Raw genomic sequence first — 23,992 nt, 5'->3', positions numbered from 1 at the left:
TCCGTAAGGATGGTGCCAGGTTTCCTCCAAACGTGACGCTTGGCATTCATGCCAATGAGTTCAATCTTGGTTTCATCAGACCAGAGAATCTTGTTTCTCATGGTCTGAGTCCTTTAGGTGCCTTTTGGCAAATTCCAAGCGGGTTATCATGTGCCTTTTACTGAGGAGTGGCTTCCGTCTGGCCACTCTCCCATAAAGGCCTGATTTGTGGAGTGCTGCAGAGATGGTTGTCCTTCTGGAAGGTTCTCCCCTCTCCACAGAGGAACTCTGGAGTTTTTTCAGAGTGACCATCGGTTTCTTGGTCACCTCCCTGACCAAGGCGCTTCTCCCCCGATTGCTCAGTTTGGACAGGCGGCCAGCTCAAGGAAGAGTCTTGGTGGTTCCAAACTTCTTCCATTTAAGAATGACGGAGGCCACTGTTTTCTTGGGGACCTTCAATGCTGCAGACATTTTTTGGTACCCTTCCCCAGATCTGTGTCTCGACACAATCCTGTCTCGAAGCTCTACGGACAATTCTTTCCACCTCATGGCTTGGTTTTTGCTCTGACATGCACTGTCAACTGTGGGACCTTATATAGACAGGTGTGTGCCTTTCCAAATCATGTCCAATCAATTGAATTTACCACAGGTGGACTCCAATCAAGTTGTAGAAACATCTCAAGGATGATCAATGTAAACAGGATGCATCTGAGCTCAATTTCGAGTCTCATAGCAAAGGGTCTGAATACTTATGCAAATAAGGTATTTCAGTTTTTATTATTAATAAATGTGCAAAAATGTCTAGAAATATGTTTTCGCTTTGTCATTATGGGGTATTGTGTGTAGATTGATGAAATTATTTATTTTATTTAATCCATTTTAGAATAAGGCTGTAATGCAACAAAATCAGGAAAAAGTCAAGTTGTCTGAATACATTCCCAATGCACTGTATATGTGCTAATATGTGCATCTTAAAATAGATTGTCACCTAAATATTTGATTTAGTTGATATACCCATGTATGAAGATTAAACAAATGGGCTCCTGCCTACATGCTATTTTAATATGGGCTGTCCTTCACCTAAATGATCACTTCAGTGTTTCTTAATCTTTGTACACAAGGTGTGCAAAGATCCTTTCGACATGAGTGCACATGACCACATTTGCCAGGTGTCATTGTTAAAAGCACATGTGCTTTATCAAACATTGATATTGGAGCATTGCCAAGGACTTAACATATATAAGTACCTCAAGGATGCAAACGTTCAACAGATCCTCACTGAAACCTCACTACAACAGACATGATGTACCAGGCTTTTCTGCTGACGATCCCGCTACTGATGGCATTTCAGACGTCATCCATAAACACTTCACCGCTTGATCCTGTAAAGAAGATTGGACCGACAAGTGCTCCAAAAGTTGCCAAAGTTGATGAGATAAGAAATAGGGCTCAGTTCATTGCTAGAAGCTGCAAGGAAGTTAAAAACGTATATGGTCAATCTGAGAATGGTCTGTACTACTTGACCACAGCTACTGGGGTGGTGTACCAGACCTTCTGCGACATGACCACAGCGGGCGGCGGCTGGACTCTGGTGGCAAGCGTGCACGAGGACAACATCTACGGGAAATGCACGGTGGGTGATCGTTGGACCAGCCAGCAGGGCAACAACGCCAACTGGCCACAAGGGGAAGGCAACTGGGCCAACAGGAAGACCTTCGGAACAGTGGAGGGAGCCACGGATGACGACTTCAAGAATCCTGGCTACTACGACATCGTAGCAGAAGACATGTCAGTCTGGCACGTTCCCAACAACACTCCGGTCAACCATTGGAAACTGGCTGCCATCATGCGCTACCACACTGACAGGCGCTTCCTCCATCTGTACGGGGGAAACCTGTACAACCTCTTCCACCGCTACCCGGTCGAGTACAACGTTGGGGCACACCTGGCCGACAATGGACCCTCCATTCCCATAGTGTATGACCACGGGGACAAAGAGTCCACCAAAATGTTCTACGGCCCTTACTCTGGAGGGGAGATTGAGGGAGGCTTCATCAGTTTCAGAGCCATAAACCATGAACGGGCGGCCACAGCCATCTGCTCTGGGGTCAAACCCAAAAGCGGTAATGTTGAACACTACTGTATTGGAGGCGGTGGGTTTTTCCCTGAGGGTAACCCTCTTCAGTGTGGGGATTTCACTGGCTTTGCCTGGAATGGCTATGGGACCCATATAGGCTTTAGTGTATCAAAACAGATGCTTGAGTCAGCGGTGTTACTCTTTTACCGCTAATTCACCATGCATTTACTTTTCTTTGATTTTATGATAGATTGATTTTTGGGTAAAACAATTCGTACAGTTTGAAATTAAAAGTACATTTAAAAGTACTTTTGGTAATACCTTTGATATTTTTTCTCTAACAATCCATTACTATAAAGAAACATCATAAAGCAATAACCATTCCATCCATCATAAAAATATTTGCATCTCATACAATCATTAAATGCTTATAGCAATAGTGGCAAATATTATTATGTCATGTAAGGCTCTTAACTGAATTACTGTAAGATTACTGTAAACCACTTTGTGGCACCTGTTGTCTTGGGGTGATGGGGGTTGGAAATTCAGTGTATGGATTGTTTGTGCTTTTTAAAACTTTCTTCCTGTAATAATGTAACAATAAAGTACATTTGAGAGCATCAAATGAGCCTACCGTACTTTTTCATTGTAATCTTTCTTACTTATTTTTTTGGTGGGTGTGGGGCGGGGAGGTTAAGATGAACTTGACAAGCTCTGACGTTCTTGGAAAGGAAAACTAGGAAATCCTTTGGTTTACTTGTCCCGATGTGATACCATGGACAATTGGACATATAACCAAGTTGCAAGATTTATGAATCGCAAAGGGATATTGGTGATTGACATTATTCAGTCAGTCCGACACCTTTTATAAACTAGTCAACACTTGCTGTTCAGTTGTCAAATCAGTAAATAGCCTACTTGGCGCCATGACTACGCGTGGCTGGCTATGTGAAACACGTGAAAGAAAATTAATGCATAAGAAAACAACAATTAGGCTATTGGATTTCGACCCACTTACAAGGGACGTGCTATTTCACAAGCATCATGCTCTCTCCTCCTCCGTGTAAAGAAATTAGACTGAAAAAGAGAAATGCATATAATGTCTCCACCCTAACAATCGGAGTTGTTGTCCCAAAGGCGGGAAGGCAGGCGACAAGCTTAGGTCCAAAATAAGCCCATAGAAATGCATTGGGCTTATTTTGGACAGATTTTGGCGAGAGTGAAACCTCTCGCTTCGCCTCTTCCTCTCTGCTGCGTTTCCCTGTCATTGATCGCTTTGTGACTGACAGGCGCCTATCCTATCAATAGATTGCTAGAAGATGAATATCGTTCATTCTAGCGGGAGAGGGCTCGACGGACTAGCGAATTTAAACTTTTAAATGAAAAGCAGCCTAGTCAATATGAAGTGGAAAATTATTAGCCGAAAGCCGGCGCTAATGGAAAACACTGGGGTTAGTGTTAGGTTTAGGGAAAATAGGATTTTTAATGGAAACCAATTTTAGGTCCCCCACGAGGATAGAAAAACAAGTGTGTGTGTGTGTGTGTGTGTGTGTGTGTGTGTGTGTGTATATGTGTGTGTGTGTGTGTACTAGGCTTGGGCAGTATACCATATATACCATATACCGGGGTATTTGGAAATAGCCACAGGATGGTTTTTCAATGCTGTCAAAACCGTTGAAACTATTTATTTGAAGTTTTCAATACATTTTAATATTTGTAGCTATTTTTTAAGTAAATACCTGCAGTCAACTTCAGAGATTCACATTCAGAGTGTTTAATAGTCATTGTACAAGGTTGCAGGTGTGATTGCAGGGTACAGTGAAAATCTTAGGCACCAAGCTCCAACAAGTTATATAAAATAATGAAAATGGTAATAAAATAAAATAAATGAAATATAACTATATACATCATCACCGTAGCAGTGATGAATAAATAAATGTCCATTGGGGTGGAGGCAATGCGTTAGGAGTTAAAGCAGATCACGTTCTACCTTTCACCTGTCACATTATTTAACATTTTGACACTTACGTAGTTCCGCAGAACAGTTGAGCCAGTCAGGTGTTTGTTTGTAAATAGCACAACGGGAGAAAGCGAGAGCAGGTGAGTCCAGCTGTGTATTGACAGGGGTCGCGTTTTATATTGAAAGTCAGCAGTGTTTTTTTACTTCAATAGCGTGATCAGGGACGTGCAACTATAGTTTTCCTTCACAGAAAAGACATTACTGCAACACATTTGGCAGAAAATAGCTTCATTGTTTTATCAGATGACAACAGAAGTGCAACGCTATTTGGCTGGCAGCAACACATGTAAATGAGCTTACAATGAAAAAACAAGGTATTTTTTGCTAAAACGATGCATGGCCATCATATTTCTAATGTTTAGGCCTATCATAGAAAAAATGTAGCCAGCTACATTTCCTAATGTTTTGCCTAAGTTCATCTTGCATTTTACCGGAGAAAATTAGGCTGGCTACACTGAGAAAAGTACCAGAGAAAAGTAGCTACACATCAGTCAGAGTGCTGTCTGCTGATAGAATGCCTGTTTGTGAATTCTCATCCGAGTTTAGAAGTGCAACTGAAGCCCAAAATTAGTCTGATGCCGAGCAGAAATTACAGTAAGAAGCTTTTTAGATATTCATTTAAAAAGCGCAGCAAGATATGCGTGAAAAATTCAGAATTCTAAGTTAACACCACCCCTAACTTTAACTTGCTATCTAAGGAAGTAGCTGAATTAATAAGGTGACGGAGCATCATGTGACCCGTTTTAGGAAGCTAGGCGTTCTGTATGTCACACGTCAATACTTCACAGAGAGGTATTTGAACATTTTTTAAAATCAAAATGCGTTTTTGGCCAGAAATGCCTTCTGGAACATGTGAACTGTCATGTGCCTTAACAAACATGTATGCCATCTGCAAATACAAATGAAATTGTTAAATTACGAGCCTAGTTGGTTTAGCCACGGAAAAAGACAGGAACCTTCCCGCTAGCCATAATTGGCTGAGATAATGGATGGGCTGGACATGCCGAGAGATGAGTTTGGATTGGTCTGCCATGTAGCATGCTTCTGTCTATAAAATAAGATGCTCAGTATGTGTAGATAATCCTTACTCAGTGGGAAAAAGTTGTGATGGACTACTTTCTGCACACGGTCAGCGTGAACCGGAGTGACTTGACAACGCGGGCCAAACAAGCTGTACAAACAAAACGAAAACAACAAGACGTCTTACTTAGTTAATGGGTTTCCAGTCTGCTGTGAAGCATTCATCAATGTATACGGGTAAGAGTCTAGCTACATTTTCAGATAATATACGTTTCTAATTTTGTCAGAAAGTCATTTTCATTGCATGTTAAAACGTACTGTTAGCTAGCTAGCGAACGTTAGCTTGCTGGCTCGCTAGCTAACATTACGTGTATGATCTGTGTAGTAACTTTATTCGTATCATAGAAATCCAGTTATAGCCTAATGTTAGCTAGCTAGCTAACGTTGAACCTAGATGGTTAGATTTAGCTACCTGCAGATTCATACTACAGCTTTTCATGCATGGTGGCTAGCTATGACAATCCGTTTATATTGCTAGTAGTATGGGTTGGGATAATGGTTCATTGTTTAGCTAGCTAGCTAGGTACATGTCTGAACAAAAGACTCCACTTCACCAGATAATTACATTGCCCATAAAGATAGCCAAGTGTGTCTGGGGGTGATTATGGCCATATATTGTATTTCATGAACATGTGTACATGTCTAGACAATACTGACTGGGGGTTGGTTATATAATTTATTTCACATGACCCATCAATTTAGACAAGTGTGTCTGGGGTGATTAGGCCATCTATTTTATTTCATGAACATGTGTACATGTCTAGACAATAGTGACCCATCCACTTAGCTAGATGTGGCTGGGGGGTGGTTATAGCATTTATTTCATGACCCATCAATTTAGACAAGTGTGTCTGGGTAAGCATCATCTAATAATTATAAAATATTTATACAATATTTGTATCTGGATAGGACACTTTCTATATGCAAGTAACCATTTCACTGTACGGTTTACACCTTCTGTATCCTGTGCATGTGACGAACAAATTTTGATTTTATTTGATATAGTGTATTTACCAGAGACGGTAAGGTGAGGAACTACATGACCTGCACTAGCCAGATTAGGATATAGGCGAAGGACTAGATAAAGTGTATTTTTACTTGGAGTTTTTCCTCATTGTAGGCTACTACTTTCACCACTTTTAGTCTTGAAATCTTTGGTTGTTTACTACACTACCGTACTGTTTAGCACATGGCCTCACATATGAATCCTTAAGAGATGTGTGGCTAAGGCATAAGAGGTTATGAACGATGCTGAATAGGTGTAGACAAAGAAGAGCTCTCCAGTAGGTGTACCAAACAATCAAGGGCTTTTTTTCTCAAAAGTGGGGTTACAAGTTTAGCAACTTTCATAGCTTTACTTTCCCAAAGGTTCCTCAACTACAGTGTATGATATACCATTTTGTAGCTCTGAGTCTCTACATTCATTTATTTTGGTTTGCGCTCGTTAGCATATTTAGTTAGCAGGTTGAGAGAAGAATTGTATGACGATATGAAAATCTGGATACCGCACAACCCTAGTGTGTACACATAATACGTATTCCATATCACACATCTCAGGCCGTAAGGGCAAAATGGCAGCGAGACGGCAGTGGCTTCTTTTCTTTTTTAAATCACAATGGCTCATGAAATACTCACCGGAAACCGTCAGCGACGTGATCAAGGGACCAGAAAGGTTATTTGAGGGAAAGGAGAAAGAGAGGAGACCCCTAGGGGACCTGTCCCCCCCTCCTGTCACCCTGTCACACTACTGTCCCCTTGCCGTCCTCATGTCTCCCCACTCACACAGAGAAACACATGGCGCACAGCGTCACAAGCCCTCAATTAATCGATGTCAGCACTTGGCCAATGTGACCTATACCTGTCTTATACAGTTCTTGGAGGGGTGTGTGTGTGTGTGTGTGTGTGTGTGTGTGTGTGTGTGTGTGTGTGTGTGTGTGTGTGTGTGTGTGTGTGTGTCTATGTGTGTATATGTGTGTGGGTGTGTGCATGTTTGCTGTGTACTTGGATGCCATCAGCCACACGCTCAATTTATGGATGTCCTTTGGGGTTCACTGTGCCTGTGTGTGGTGAAGCTCTAGGGTGGAGGTGGAAAATTATCAATTTAACATTCAGGAGTAAAGGCAGTTATTCAGCCATACTCTGAGTTGCTTTACAGGTCAATCACGCTCTGTTCTACTTGTATTTCGTAGTTCTCTGGCAGTGTGGATTGTTGGGAGGTAGAGCAAGAATGCATTTTTAGAAGAGGTGTAACCTACTTTTCAGCTTCACTCCAATAAACACAAAACATGGAGAATAGCACAGCACTATAATATCTAGTGCATTCGGAAAGTATTCAGACCCCTTCACTTTTTGCAAATTTTGTTACGTTACACCCTTATTCTAAAATGGATTAAATTATTTTTTCCCCCTCATCAATCTGCAAACAATACCTCATAATGACAAAACAGAAACAGGTTTCTAGAAATATAACATTTAGATAAGTATTCAGACCCTTTACTCAGTACTTTGAAGAAGCACTTTTGGAAGCGATTACAGCCTTGAGTCTTCTTGGGTATGACGTTACAAGCTTGGCACAAATGTATTTGGGGAGTTTCTCCTATTCTTCTGTGCAGATCCTCTCAAGCTCTGTCAGGTTGGATGTGGAGCGTCGCTGCACAGCTATTTTCAGGTCTCTCCAGAGATGTTTGATTGCAAAGGGTCTGAATACTTTTTACAGTTGAAGTCGGAAGTTTACATACACTTTAGCCAAATACATTTAAACTTATTTTTTACAATTCCTGACATTTAATCCTTGTAAAAATTCCCTGTCTTACGTCAGTTAGGATCACCACTTTATTTTAAGAATGTGAAATGTCAGAATAACTGTATAGAGAATGATTTATTTCAGCTTTTATTTCTTTCATCACATTCCCAGTGGGTCAGAAGTTTACATACACTCAATGAGTATCTGGTAGCATTGCCTTTAAATTGTTTAACTTGGGTCAAACGTTTCAGGTAACCTTCCACAAGCTTCCCACAATAAGTTGGGTGAATTTTGGCCCATTCCTCCTGACAGAGCTGGTGTAACTGAGTCAGGTTTGTAGGCCTCCTTGCTAGCACACACTTTTTCAGTTCTGCCCATATATTTTCTATAGGATTGAGGTCAGGGCTTTGTGATGGCCACTCCAATACCTTGACTTTGTTGTCCTTAAGCCATTTTGCAACAACTTTGGAAGTATGCTTGGGGACATTGTCTATTTGGAAGACCCATTTGCGACCAAGCTTTAACTTCCTGACTGAGATGTCTTGAGATGTTGCTTCAATATATCCACATAATTTTCCTTCCTCATGATGCCATCTATTTTGTGAAGTGCACCAATCCCTCCTGCAGCAAAGCACCCCCGTGCTTCACGGTTGGGATGGTGTTCTTCGGCTTGCAAGCCACACCCTTTTCCTCCAAACATAACGATGGTCATTATGGCCAAACAGTTCTATTTTTGTTTCATCAGACCAGAGGACATTTCTCCAAAAAGTACGATATTTGTCCCCATGTGCACTTGCAAACAGTAGTCTGGCTTTTTTATGGCGGTTTTGGAGTAGTGGCTTCTTCCTTGCTGAGCGCCTTTCAGGTTATGTCAATATAGGACTCGTTTTACTGTGGATATACAGTGGGGAGAACAAGTATTTGATACACTGCCGATTTTGCAGGTTTTCCTACTTACAAAGCATGTAGAGGTCTGTAATTTTTTATCATAGGTACACTTCAACTGTGAGAGACGGAATCTAAAACAAAAATCCAGAAAATCACATTGTATGATTTTTAAGTAATTCATTTGCATTTTATTGCATGACATAAGTATTTGATCACCTACCAACCAGTAAGAATTCCGGCTCTCACAGACCTGTTAGTTTTTCTTTAAGAAGCCCTCCTGTTCTCCACTCATTACCTGTATTAACTGCACCTGTTTGAACTCGTTACCTGTATAAAAGACACCTGTCCACACACTCAGTCAAACACACTCTAACCTCTCCACAATGGCCAAGACCAGAGATCTGTGTAAGGACATTAGGGATAAAATGGTAGACCTGCACAAGGCTGGGATGGGCTACAGGACAATAGGCAAGCAGCTTGGTGAGAAGGCAACAACTGTTGCCGCAATTATTAGAAAATGGAAGAAGTTCAAGATGACGGTCAATCACCCTCGGTCTGGGGCTCCATGCAAGATCTCACCTTGTGGGGCATCAATGATCATGAGGAATATGAGGGATCAGCCCAGAACTACAAGGCAGGACCTGGTCAATGACCTGAAGAGAGCTGGGACCACAGTCTCAAAGAAAACCATTAGTAACACACTACGCCGTCATGGATTACAATCCTGCAGAGCACGCAAGGTCCCCCTGCTCAAGCCAGTGCATGTCCAGGCCCGTCTGAAGTTTGCCAATGACCATCTGGATGATCCAGTTGAGGAATGGGAGAAGGTCATGTGGTCTGATGAGACAAAAATAGAGCTTTTTGGGCTAAACTCCTCTCGCCGTGTTTGGAGGAAGAAGAAGGATGAATACAACCCAAAGAACACCATCCCAACCGTGAAGCATGGAGGTGGAAACATCATTCTTTGGGGATGCTTTTCTGCAAAGGGGACAGGACGACTGCACCGTATTGAGGGGAGGATGGATGGGGCCATGTATCGCGAGATCTTGGCCAACAACCTCCTTCCCTCAGTAAGACCATTGAAGATGGGTCGTGGTTGGGTCTTCCAGCATGACAACGACCCGAAACACACAGCCAGGGCAAGTAAGGAGTGGCTCCGTAAGAAGAATCTCAAGGTCCTGGAGTGGCATAGCCAGTCTCCAGACCTGAACCCAATAGAAAATCTTTGGAGGGAGCTGAAAGTCCGTATTGCCCAGCGACAGACCCGAAACCTGAAGGATCTGGAGAAGGTCTGTATGGAGGAGTGGGCCAAAATCCGTTGTTGCCTTCTCACCAAGCTGCTTGCCTATTGTCCTGTAGCCCATCCCAGCCTTGTGCAGGTCTACCATTTTATCCCTAATGTCCTTACACAGATCTCTGGTCTTGGCCATTGTGGAGAGGTTAGAGTGTGTTTGACTGAGTGTGTGGACAGGTGTCTTTTATACAGGTAACGAGTTCAAACAGGTGCAGTTAATACAGGTAATGAGTGGAGAACAGGAGGGCTTCTTAAAGAAAAACTAACAGGTCTGTGAGAGCCGGAATTCCTACTGGTTGGTAGGTGATCAAATACTTATGTCATGCAATAAAATGCAAATGAATTACTTAAAAATCATACAATGTGATTTTCTGGATTTTTGTTTTAGATTCCGTCTCTCACAGTTGAAGTGTACCTATGATAAAAGTTACAGACCTCTACATGCTTTGTAAGTAGGAAAACTTGCAAAATTGGCATTGTATCAAATACTTGTTCTCCCCACTGTAGATAATTTTGTACCTGTTTCCTCCAGCATCTTCACAAGGTCCTTTGCTCTTGTTGCAGATGCGTGGTCCCATGGTGTTTATACTTGCATACTATTGTTTGTACAGATGAATGTGGTAACTTCAGGCGTTTGGAAATTGCTCCCAAGGATGAACCAGACTTGTGGAGGTCAAAAAAAAAATGTCTGAGGTCTTGGCTGATTTCTTTTGATTTTCTCATGATGTCAAGCAAAGAGGCACTGAGTTTGAAGGTAGGCCTTGAAATACATCCACAGGTACACCTCCAATTGACTAGCCTATCAGAAGCTTCTAAAGCCATGACATCATTTTCTGGAATTTTCCAAGCTGTTTAAAGGCACAGTCAACTTAGTGTATGTAAACTTCTGACCCACTGGAATTGTGATACAGTGAATTATAAGTGAAATCTGTCTGTAAACAATTGTTTGAAAAATTACTTGTGTCATGCACAAAGTAGATATCCTAACCGACTTGCCAAAACTATAGTTTGTTAACAAGAAATTTGTGGGGTGGTTGAAAAATGAGTTTTAATGACTCCAACCTAAGTTTATGTAAAATTCCGACTTCAACTGTATATATATATATATATATATATATATATATATATATATATATATATATATAGACTTTGGCTTCTATTGGTTTCCATTTTAAATTTTTGGTGCAACAGGGTATTTGCTCCCCATCTGAACAATAACTTAGGGGAAAGACTGAGCTATAGTGTTTAGTTTCTACATATCTATCTTCAGATGGCTTAACTTGTACGATATAGAGTACCATCCAAAAATAACAGGGCACTTTTACCAGATAGTTGCCGTTGAAAACCTTGTTAAGACTTTATTTTAAGGTGCACATATTAGCCACTAATTTGTAGTTAATAGGTGTGTATACAAGCAGCTAATAAGCCTTTTATAATGTTTTATTAGCCATTTATTAGTCCTTAAGTGTTTTCTTATTCAAACATTATAAGTCACGTATTACTGGCCAAATCTTAATAACCTCATTGTTAGTCATAATAAAGACATATTAGTATTTAATAAAGAGCAAGTTACACAATAAAAATACTCTTAGTAAGGTTTCTCAATGTAGAACTAATAAAAGCATAGTACCTTAAGATGTGTTCCCTATATCTAAGTATTACCTTATTCTTATAATATTGTTATAATATTGTCCAGAAATGATCACATTGGATAGAAAGGCCACATTACATCTCCCCACACATGAGCAAAAGCGTATAATGTTCCTGAAACTAAGAATGTGTAGTTTCATGATATAGTACACTTCCATAGTGTATCTTTGTATTAGGACTTGCTGCAAGTACATGTATTTGGACAATGACGTTTGTATTTGTTTAGCCTATGGTTCAGTGAGGGAGAGTTTGCATTTGATTAGTCTATGTATTTATTTAGCTTATGGTTCAGTGAAGGAGAGTTTGCATATGTGTTATATATGTCATATGTGTTTGTAGAGGGGTTTAGAATAGCTGATGCCGTATCGACACAACACCTTAAGTAAACGTTTCTCTCATTTCCTGGGAAATTCCCATTTAGTCATTTGTGGTCATGTGTGTCCTTCAAGTGGTCATTGTGATTTAAAGATACAGTATGGACGTTTAGTTGCTAATTGTTTACATCAAATTTTCAATTGAATGTTAGCTTGTATGGCGTATATCAGGGATCATCAACTAGATTCAGCCGCGGGCCGATTTTTTCTTGAGCGGTTGGTCAGGGGGCCAGAACATAATTAAAAATATTTTTTATATTACAAATTCACGGCAAGAAGCCCAAACAGATATAATATTTGACTAAAACATGATCATTTCAAACCTTGCTTACATTTGTATACAATCGCATACAGTGCCTTCAGAAAGCATTCATACCCCTTGACTTATTGCAGATTTTGTTGTGTTACAGCCTGAATTCAAAATGTATTAAATTGACTTTGTAAATTGGCTGTTCATCGTTGCTAGACAACCATTTTCATGGCTTGCCATAGATTTTCAAGACGATTTAAGTCAAAACTGTAACTCGGCCACTCAGGAATATTCAGTGTCTTCTTGTTAAGCAAATCCAGTGTAGATTTGGCCTGTGTTTTAGGTTATTGTCCTGCTGAAAGTTTAATTCATCTCCCAGTGTCTGGTGGAAAGCAGACTGAACCAGGTTTCAATGAATCAATGTCATTTAATTAAACTACACAATTATTTTGTTTCAGGCAAACATTACATGCTTTTGCTTATGGGTGTGGGGAGGTGTGCCCATTTTAGCTTACTAAGAGCCTGCTTCTTGTGTAACTTGCTCTTTAATAAATACTAATATGTCTCTATTATGACTAACAATAAATCTATTAAGGATTGGCCAGTAACACATTCATTATAATGATTGAAAAAAATATATACTTAAAGCTGCAAAAGGTAACTTTTTGGGCGACCTGACCAAATTCATATAGATATGTGAGTTATAGATCTGTCATTTTCATTGAAAGCAAGTATAAGAAGCGGTAGATCTGTTCTGTGTGCAATTTCTATGCTTCCCATTTGTTTTTGCCGTCTTTTACTTTTGGTTTTGTACACCAGCTTGAAACAGCTGAAAATACAATATTGTTGGTTATGGAAATTATATTTCTCAGCGGTTTAGATGATACAATGATTCTCTACACAATGACTGCTTCTTTTGTCACATAAACTGAAATTAGGCAAACCATTAGAATTTTAGCAACCAGGAAATGGCAGAGCGATTTCTGCATATTGCACCTAAATAAAGGCCTAATATATGGCTAATAAGACATAATAAAGACCCTATTAGCTACTTTTATACACTCTTATAAACTACGAATTCTAATAAAATCAAATTGTATAACACATATTTAGCAGGTGTTATTGCGGGTGTAGCGAAATGCTTGTAATACTGCAAAGTTGCTTAGGAGCATTAGCTAATATGTGCACCATAATATATGTGCTAATATATGTGCACCTTAAAATAAATTGTCATCAAAATATTTGATTTAGTTGACATACCCATGTATGAAGATTAAACAAATGGGCTCCTGCCTACATGCTATTTTAATATGGGCTGTCCTTCACCTAAATGATCACATCACAGTGTTTCTTAATCTTTGTACACAAGGTGTGCAAAGATCCTTTCGACATGAGTGCACATGACCACATTTGCCAGGTGTGTCATTGTTAAAAGCACATGTGCTTTATCAAACATTGATATTGGAGCATTGCCAAGGAATTAACATGTATAAGTACCTCAAGGATGTAAACGTTCAACAGATCCTCACTGAAACCTCACTACAACAGACATGATGTACCAGGCTTTTCTGCTGACGATCCCTCTACTTATGGCGTTTCAGACGTCAAACACTTCACCGCTTGATTCTGTAAAGAAGATTGGACCGACAAGTGCTCCAAAAGTTGCCAAATTTGATGAGATAAGAAATAGGGCTCAGTTCATTGCTAGAAGCTGCAAGGAAGTTAAAGACGTATATGGTCAATCTGAGAATGGTCTGTACTACTTGACCACAGCTACTGGGGTGGTGTACCAGACCTTCTGCGACATGACCACAGCGGGCGGCGGCTGGACTCTGGTGGCAAGCGTGCACGAGGACAACATCTACGGGAAGTGCACGGTGGGCGATCGTTGGACCAGCCAGCAGGGCAACAACGCCAACTGGCCACAAGGGGAAGGCAACTGGGCCAACAGGAAGACCTTCGGAACAGTGGAGGGAGCCACGGATGACGACTTCAAGAATCCTGGCTACTACGACATCGTAGCAGAAGACATGTCAGTCTGGCACGTTCCCAACAACACTCCGGTCAACCACTGGAAACTGGCTGCCATCATGCGCTACCACACTGACAGGCGCTTCCTCCATCTGTACGGGGGAAACCTGTACAACCTCTTCCACCGCTACCCAGTCGAGTACAACGTTGGGGCACACCTGTCCGACAATGGACCCTCCATTCCCATAGTGTATGACCTCGGGGACAAAGAGTCCACCAAAAGGTTCTATGGCCCTTACACTGAAGGGGAGACTGAGGGAGGCTTCATCAGTTTCAGAGCAATAAACTATGAACGGGCGGCCACAGCCATCTGCTCTGGGGTCAAACCCAAAGGCGGTAATGCTGAAACCTACTGCATTGGTGGCTGTGGGTTTTTCCCTGAGGGTAACCCTCTTCAGTGTGGGGATTTCACCGCCTTTGCCTGGAATGGCTATGGGACCCATGTAGGTTGGAGTGCATCAAAACAGATGATTGAGTCAGCTGTGTTACTCTTTTACCGCTAATGCACTGTGCATTTACTTTTCTTTGATTGATTGATAGATTTTGGGGTAAAACAATTTCCATTACTATAAAGAAATAGCATAAAGCAATAACCATTCCATACATCATAAAAGTATTTGCGTCTTATACAATCATTAAATGCTGATAGTGGCGAATATATTATTATGTCATGTGAGGCTCTTAATAACTGAATCACTGTAAGGTTACTGTAAACCACTTTGTGACACCTGTTGTGTTGGGGTGATGGGGGTTGGAAATTCAGTGTATGGATTGTGTGTGTTTGTTTGAACTTTCTTCCTGCAGTAACGTAACAATAAAGTAGTCTATAGGTCTGAGAGCATGAAATGAGCCTACTGTACTTTTTCATTATAATATTTATTTATTCTTTTTTTGGTGGGTGTGGGTGGGGAGGTTAAGATGAACTTACTCCTCCAAATGTGTCTATCTATAGAGAGATGGAGAGGACATATTCTGAGAAGGAGAGAGAGAGAGAGAGAGGGAGAGAGAGAGAGAGAGAGAGAGAGAGAGAGAGAGAGAGAGAGAGAGGGGGGGGGGGGAAGAGAAAGGCCATGTTCTGAGTGCTGTAATGATGCCCCAGTGTATTGACACAACTAGCCATGTGATGTTTTGAAATGTAGATATACATTGTATGCTGCTGGCTGTCGGATTAAAACATGTTTGTCACTTGAAGAAAGACACTGGGCATGATCGTATCTAACTAATGGCGTTCCTCTAGGGGACACACACACATGGCCGAGAGGCAGCAGGTGACATAATGATGAAGAGAAGAAAAGCCGCCAGCCCAGCCTCAGAATGTCCATGGCCATACAGCATCATTATTTCTGGGTCTGTTTCCCTGGTTGAGGCTTTCCTGGAAGTTGAGAGCCAGCGATGTTCTGGCTAACACACTTCAACTTGTGTTAGGATCACAGTCACACACAGCCGTACACACACACAGCTCACTCTCTCAACATGAGTAGCAGTGGTATGTCATGGTCATGGATACAAACTCTACATAGGACACCGAGTTATGCACCTTGGCCTAATCTGAAGCTAACTGATAGTGAGGTCTGTGGGGAGAGAGGAAAAACACAACCTGTCCAGCCTGAGACAGTGAGGGAGTGTCACAGCCTGAGGGCTAATTAGCTTGTCGCTAAACATTCCATCTGGCCACTACTCTCAGGGGTCAGGAGGTGGGAGGAGGGTCGAGAAGAAGAAGTGAGGAGAGGGGAGAAGAAGGGCTGAGGAGGGGTAAGAAGAAGGGGTGAGGAGGGGGAAGAAGAATGGCTGAGGAGGGGGAGAAGAAGGGCTGAGGAGGGGGGAGAAGAAGGGGTGAGAAGGGGGAAGAAGAATGGGTGAGGAAGGGGGAGAAGAAGGGGTGAGGAGGGGGGAGAAGAAGGGGTGAGGAGGGGGGAGAAGAAGGGGTGAGGAGGGGAAGAAGCCATGAAGAGATGATTCATCCTTAAGACTGACTAACACTTTGACAGGATGACACGGTTGTCTGTGCGTCTGTCCCCTCCCGCCTCCCCGTCTGTCCTGAATAAGATGGGAATAATTAATTGCCAGGCGCGTATTGACAGGCAACGAGGTGAACGAGGTGACTTCAGCAACATCTGGCGGTGGCGGTGTCTTTGCGGTCACGTCAGCCGGACAGAGCAGTGTTTGAGTGAGCTAGCCAAGGAAATCAGGCTCTCTGTTCAATCATTTCAACAAATTGTACTTATTCAGACCTTTTCACAACATTCGTCACAAACTGCAACCCTGACATCAGCATAGTCATAGAGGCATACAGCAGGGACCTGAAGGTCATTCTAGCAGAACCCACCCCTGTTGCTATGGGGGAGCAGGTCTGAGAGATAGATAGAACCCACAGAGGGTCAGAGGTCACATATAATTGGTGCAGAGGGACATAACATAACATTAATTATTCAATGACTATTCTCCATACGGTACCATAAACCACCTGGATGATATGATGTATTCTACCTGGCTGGCAGGAAAAGTGTTCCTATAGTCTCTGTCTTCAACCTATAGCTTAATCTATAGGTCAACAGATCCTATAGCGTGGGTGTCAGGGGAGAGACATTATGACACTGGTACATCAGGTTTCCACCTGTCAGTCCTGCAGAGGAGAAATCAGGCAGGGTTATGGTCACGTTTTCTCTTTTCCTCTTTCTCTCTAATTATTTATTTCTCTCTCCCTTTCTCTCTCTTTCACTTTGCCCTCCCCAGCCAGCAGCAGCTCAGCGGTGTGAGAGGGATATAAACCTAGCAGAGCCCCAAGCCAGACTCACCAGACTCACCAGACTCACCAGACTCACCAGACTCACCAGACTCACTAGCTATAAACCCCAGCTCAGCCGCAGGGCAGACTCAATAGCTATAAACCCCAACTCAGCCGCAGGGCAGACTCACTAGCCTGACTAAAGTGGATTTGGGAAGATAATTAGAAACCCTAATCCCCTATTGTGTCACGACTTCCGCCGAGGCTGCCTCCCCTCCTTGTTCGGGCAGGTTTCGGCGTTCGTCGTCACCGGCTTACTAGCTGCTGCCGATCCATTTATCATCACTCCACTTGTCTTGTCTAATTAATCACACACACCTGGTCCTTATCCCCAATTAGTCATTGTATAAGTGTTCCCTCTGCTTCCTTGTCTGTGTGGGTGATTGTTTGTTGTGAGTTGTGTGTAGCTCGGTTGAGCTACCCTTACCTTGTTGTTGCCAGGGTAGTATTTTCCCCTGTGCCTGAGTGTTGTTGTCGCATGCTTGCGCAACTGTTTATCGACAGAATAAACTCTTTGGATGCGTATTACTCTCCTGCGCCTGACTCCTATCACACGCATCACACATTGTCACCATTCCATAGCACGCTGCACACAGAGGAAAGACAATTACTTTATTTGGAAAATAAAAAATGTATGATTTGCCACATTTAAATTGAATAATGACTGATGTGTGTTAAATTATTATTTTTCTATGAATAACAGGAAAATGTGGGCAATTTTTTTACTGTTTAGGTTCAAAGTCGAACCGATGCATACAGGACTGGTCAATTATTATTTAAGACATAACACACAGTTGTCATAGTGATACTGAGACATTGCCTTTTGAGAAAGAAAACCTTAAGGGTAGTAGCAACATCAGTTGACTTCTATACATTTCTACGGAATAGTCATTTTTCAACACCAGACTTATATGTTTGTATTACAGCTCTCAGCTGGTACCAAAGCTCTGCAGATAATATCAAATATCTTTGCTTGACATACAGAACCTAGATCTCCTGATCCATATCTGTTTAAGCATGGTCATGCATCCCATCTCCTCTAAGATCTACAGGCTTTACATTCAGTCCTCACTGGGTGCCATCTACAGCTCTGATTAGCATAGTGTGTTAGACAGGACAGAGAGCTTGATCTCTCTCACTCTCCCTCTCTCTCTCTCTCCCTCCCTATGTGTACAGCCTCATGCCTATGCGTAGTCACCTACAGTTGGTCATATCTATAGCTGTGATTAGCATTGTGTCTTAGACAGCATTGTGTCTTTCTGTCTTCAGACAAACACACCAGCCCCCTGAGAGGATGAAAGGAGGCAGCACCAGTAATCCTAGATCATCCAGCCCTGATTGAGAACGGTGTGAACGTGACTCACACACACACACTCCACACACATACACTCACCAGCGTGCCTCCCTGCATCTCCCCTCCTGTTTAGCTGCCAAGCACATGAATGCCAGTCACGCGTGTGGTATGATCAGGGCCTTTGGACATCCTTGTAATCACCCCTCGGCCCAAACCATGTAAATAAAAACAGGGTTACTCTGCTGCCAAGCCTGTGAGGTGATTGTGTGTGTGTGTGTGCGTGCGTGTGTGTGCGTGTGTGTGTGTGTGTGTGTGTGTGTGTGTGTGTGTGTGTGTGTGTGTGAATGCGAAGGGAGGGGGGCAGCATTAGGGAGAGGAGTCATGCATAGGATGTTACAACAAGATCGTTTGGTTTAAATGTCTCCTCCCTCAGGTCTGAATGATAACAGGCACATTAAAACGACAGGCAGGATTTCCATACTGACGACTGTTACTGTTCAGACACACACACCTCTTCAGGATGGGTACTTTACATTGATACTAGTATGACTCTGAGAAAGAGTGGTTTGTTGTTAAGGGGTTGTTTTTCCCTCTCAGTCAGCACTGAGGCTGTAACAGCAGGACATGGACAGACAAAGACAGGGAGGGAGAGGAGAGCTGTTAGAGAGAGGGACGGAGAGGAGAGCTGTTAGAGACAGGGAGGGAGAGGAGAGCTGTTAGAGACAGTGACAGGGAGAAACAGGGAGGGAGAGGAGAGCTGTTAGAGACGGGGACAGGGAGGGAGAGGAGAGCTGTTAGAGACAGGGAGGGAGAGGAGAGCTGTTAGAGACAGGGAGGGAGAGGAGAGCTGTTAGAGACAGTGACAGGGAGAAACAGGGAGGGAGAGGAGAGCTGTTAGAGACGGGGACAGGGAGGGAGAGGAGAGCTGTTAGAGACGGGGACAGGGAGGGAGAGGAGAGCTGTTAGAGACAGGGAGGGAGAGGAGAGCTGTTAGAGACAGCGACAGGGAGGGACAGGGAGGGAGAGGAGAGCTGTTAGAGACAGCGACAGGGAGGGACAGGGAGGGAGAGGAGAGCTGTTAGAGACAGGGACAGGGAGGGACAGGGAGGGAGAGGAGAGCTGTTAGAGACAGGGACTGGGAGGGACAGGGAGGGAGAGGAGAGCTGTTAGAGACAGGGACAGGGAGGGACAGGGAGGGAGTGGAGAGCTGTTAGAGACAGGGACAGGGGGTATTGGTTTGTTTGACAGATAAGAGCCTGGCTGACAGCTCCTCTGATGGCTGCTCTGTCATGTCAGATGTTCTGTTCTGTTCTCCCCACCATCAGCAGCAGTGTGGTGAAATCAAACAGAGTGACAGGTCAGCCAGGCTAAGAGGGGTGCAGTGAGGGTGTGGTAGGGGGGTCTGTCTGTCGGTCTTTCTGTCTGTTTGTCTGTATGTTTCTGTGTCTGTCTGGTCTCCTCTATAGCTTGGCCCTAGTCTTGAGACACAAAGTTTACTTCAGTTCTCTCAGGCAAGCTAAACTCCTCTGAACCTAGCCCAAGAATCCTTTCATCTGTCCCTCATTGCTTTCTTCCCTCCTTCTCCTCCATCCTTCCTCCCCTCCATCCATCCTTCCCTCATTCCCTTCGTCTCCTCCATCCCTCCTCCCCTCCATCACTCCATCCCCCTGGCCTATGTGCTTGAGAGGAGACAAGAGACTCAGAGAGCAGTAGTAGTCCAGAGGGAGTCAGAGGGCAGTAGCAGTTAGCCGTGGTCAGCAGTAGTAGTCCAGAGGGACTCAGAGGGCAGTAGCAGTGTGGCTCTAGCAGCAGTGGTCTGGATCGATGAGGACAAACACAACACTAATGAGCTACTGATCCTTAAAAATCTGGTCACACACACACACACATACATACACACACAGATGCACACTTTTGCAAGAGAGCCGATATGTACCGAGACCCTTATAAGCGTTAAGGGAAATGCAGTGAGGGAAATGTATTGACAGCCCTGTTGTCTTTCTGACTTTGATTAATTCAGACACGGTGGTGAGAGAGAGAAGACAGTGTGGTGTGGACAGGAACTGGAAGGATCCTGCCTCTATAAATACACACAGAAGAGAAGGCATCCCAACATACACGCAGCAGCTCCTGTGGGACAGAACTCAGCCCATAGAGAGAGGAGGCCCCTGAGGGGATCCCAGGGAGAATTTACCAGCTAGACAGATCAGAGAGAGGAGACTAGAGGACGCCCAGTGACCAGATGAGAACAGAGAAGGAACATGAGAAAGGGAGGGAGGGAGGGAGGGACTCAAAGCCAAATTACCCTCCTCTTCCTTTACTCAGGGGAAAACAAACCCACACATCACATCAGGTGAAACAGAATGTAGGACTAGGGGGAACAACCACATGAGCCTTATAGAGCCTGAGTAATCTAGTAAGGGTGAGACTGACACTATTGCCTGACTCAAGGGTGACGCTTGTCAACTAGAAAAACGTCACCCAGGGAGATAGTTTGTTGACAAAAAGCTTGATGTATTCTTAATAACAAAATTCTGAAGATCACAGCACAGGTCAAATACATATGTCAAATACTTTCATACTTGAACTGTGCTTGATTTAGTTTGACCGGAAAAATGTACACAGTGCAATAGTCTCAAGAGGACAGGTCTGGGTTGGTTACATGGACCACTGCTCCATTTCAACTCCAACTCCTCTGCAGCTACAGGTTGCGTCCCCAAATGGCACCCTATTCCCTATATGCACCCTTGTCAAAAGTAGTGCAATACATAGGGAATAGGATGCCAATTAGGATGCACCTACAGTGGTGAAAGAGCAAGCCCAGAGAACATCAATTACAGAGGTGAATAGTGTAGCTATCTGTCTGCTGGTTCTCTTCAAGGTCACGCTCCAGGCAGGCTAAAGAAACACTATAAAGCCTGAAGACCATCCATGATCTCCTCTCATTCATCATCTCTAACCCTGAAACAGAGATAAGGCAGAAGGTAACCTGCCTAAATGACTACCGCCCCGTAGCACTCACGTCGGTAGCCATGAAGTGTTTTAAAAGGCTGGTCATGACTCACATCAACACCATCATCCCGGAAACCCTAGACCCCCTCCAATTCACATACCGCCCCAACAGATCCACAGATGATGCAATCTCTATTGCACTCCACACTGCCCTTTCCCACCTGGACAAAAATAGCACCTATATGAGAATGCTGTTCATTGACTACAGCTCAGCGTTCAACACCATAGTAACCACTAGCTCATCACTAAGCTAAGGACCCTGGGACTAAACACCTCCCTCTGCAACTGGATCCTGGACTTCCTAACGGGCCACCCCCAGGTGGTAAGAGTAGGCAACAACACATCTGCCACGCTGATCCTCAACACTGGGGCCCCTCAGGGGTGCGTGCTTAGTCCCCTCCTGTACTCCCTGTTCACCCACGACTGCGTGGCCAAGCACGACTCCAACACCATCATTAAGTTTGCTGACGACACAACAGTGGTAGGCCTGATCACTGACAATGATGAGACAGCCTATAGGGAGGAGGTCAGCGACATGGCAGTGTGGTGCCAGGCCAACAACCTCTCCCTCAATGTGAGCAAGACAAAGGAGCTGATCGTGGACTACAGGAAAAGGAGGGCCGAACAGGCCACCATTAACATCGACAGGGCTGTAGTGGAGCAGGTCAAGAGTTTGAAGTTCCTTGGTGTCCACATCACCAACAAACTATCATGGTCCAAACACACCAAGACAGTCATGAAGAGGGTACGACAACACCTTTTCCCCCTCAGGAGACTGAAAAGATTTGGCATGGGTCCCCAGATCCACGAATGGTTATACAGCTGCACCATCGAGAGCATCCTGACCGTTTGCATCACCGCCTGGCATGGCATCTGCTCGGCATCCGACCCTAAGGTGCTACAGAGGGTAGTGCGTACAGCCCAGTACATCACTGGGGCCAAGCTTCCTGCCATCCAGGACCTATATACTAGGCGGTGTCAGAAGAAGGCCCAAAAAATTGTCAAAGACTCCAGTCACCCAAGTCATAGACTGTTCTCTCTGCTACCGCACGGCAAGCGGTACCGGAGCACCAAGTCTAGGTCCAAAACAGTGTCTACCCCCAAGCCATAAGACTGCTGAACAATTAATAAAATGGCCCCCTTTGTTTTTACACTGCTGCTACCCCTACCTACATGTACACATTACCTTGACTAACCTGTACCCCCGCACATTGACTCAGTACCGGTACCCCCTGTATATAGCCTCGTTATTGTTTAATTTACTTTCATTTATTTAGTAAATATTTTCTTAACTCTATTTCTTGAACTGCATTGTTGGTTAAGGGCTTGTAAGTAAGCATTTCATGGTAAGGTCTACCTATACCTGTTGTATTTGACGCATGTGACAAATAAGATTTGATTTGATTTGATTTAGCAGAGCCCATCCCAGAGTCAAACACACACACACACACTCACACACTAAAGATGGTTTGACACAGAGATGCTGCAGCTGCTCTTTGTCTTGACACCTGGTCTGTGAGAATGAAGTGTAGCTCAACCCATGGGTAACACACAGACACTCCCATTGCTGTTTCTTATAGGGAGACAGAAGACAGAGGCAGGCAAGGGGCCAGGAGAGAACTACACACACACTCACAAACACACAATCACACACCGAGGCAGGAATGGCCAGGAAAGAGAATAGGCTGCACTCTCTCTACTGACAGCTCAGAGAAGTCCTCACTGTGCTTCACAACCACACACACACACACACACACACACACACACAAAAAGTCACTAAATCATATCCTGACAAATGACTTCTATCTTACTGAGACCTAATGGTTTCTAAAACAGGCTGCTGCCTTGAGACGTATGACAGATCCCTACACTAATGAAAGAAGGAGAGTGAGAAATGTAAAGTATTCTGTCTTAAACAGGGGCGGCTTCATTGGGCTTTAGCTAGGCTCCAGTCTCTTCCTCATCTCTCTATCCCCTTTGGGGGCATCTCTGGGACAAATAAGGGACTGAAGCTTAGAAGACTGCAGCTGAAGACAGAGGCTCTCCTGTGTTCATAGAAAACAACAGCCTCTCTGTCCTAACACTGTCACTGACCCTCTCATCTCTTCATCTCACTTTCTCTCAGCCCCTCTTTCCTTTTGGATCTCCTTCTTTTCCATCATCTTCCAATTCTTCCTCTCTTTACCGGATTTCTCTTTGGTCTCTCTCACACACAAACATTTCTTACTTTCTTTTAGACCCCCTCTTCCCCCTCCCTCTCTCCATCTCTCTCCATCCTGTAGACTCTGATAATGAGAGATTGTATCGTCTTGCTTCCCTGCACTCGTCTCTCAGTTTGAGCGAGGTGCTCCCTCATTCCAATATACTGTAAGTTAAATCCTCTAGTGAAGCCCCAGCCCCCCCCCCCCACACACACACACACAGCTCCTCTCCTTGCTTACTCTAGCTCACTGGGCCGGAATAAATCCCGTAGCCGACAGTCTCGCCTCTGAATGGACTCTCACCCTGAAACCAA

General features: G+C 43.7%; 3 protein-coding genes across 3 annotated transcripts in view; 2 read left to right on the top strand and 1 right to left on the bottom strand.

The window, feature by feature from the left end:
- Nucleotides 1-23,992, bottom strand: part of LOC311122914 (receptor-type tyrosine-protein phosphatase U-like) — a gene marked incomplete at its 3' end in the record, with an annotated part of 180,994 nt that overhangs the window by 135,148 nt on the left and 21,854 nt on the right. The gene's annotated exons all lie outside the window — the stretch shown is intronic.
- Nucleotides 1,280-2,269, top strand: LOC311112279 (intelectin-like; the record flags this gene model as incomplete). Its single annotated transcript, XM_084155334.1, has 1 exon — nt 1,280-2,269. One exon carries the CDS (start codon nt 1,280-1,282, stop codon nt 2,267-2,269), a length of 990 nt encoding a protein of 329 aa, XP_084011460.1.
- LOC311109344 (intelectin-like) lies at nt 13,906-14,889 on the top strand (the record flags this gene model as incomplete). Its single annotated transcript, XM_084152196.1, has 1 exon — nt 13,906-14,889. One exon carries the CDS (start codon nt 13,906-13,908, stop codon nt 14,887-14,889), a length of 984 nt encoding a protein of 327 aa, XP_084008322.1.

The sequence above is a fragment of the Coregonus lavaretus genome (genome assembly GCF_964263955.1).
Source record: "Coregonus lavaretus genome assembly, chromosome: 3".
NCBI classification, from domain to species: domain Eukaryota; kingdom Metazoa; phylum Chordata; class Actinopteri; order Salmoniformes; family Salmonidae; genus Coregonus; species Coregonus lavaretus.
The sequence above is the reverse complement of the archived record's forward strand: the minus strand, read 5'-3'. Positions and strand labels throughout refer to the sequence as shown.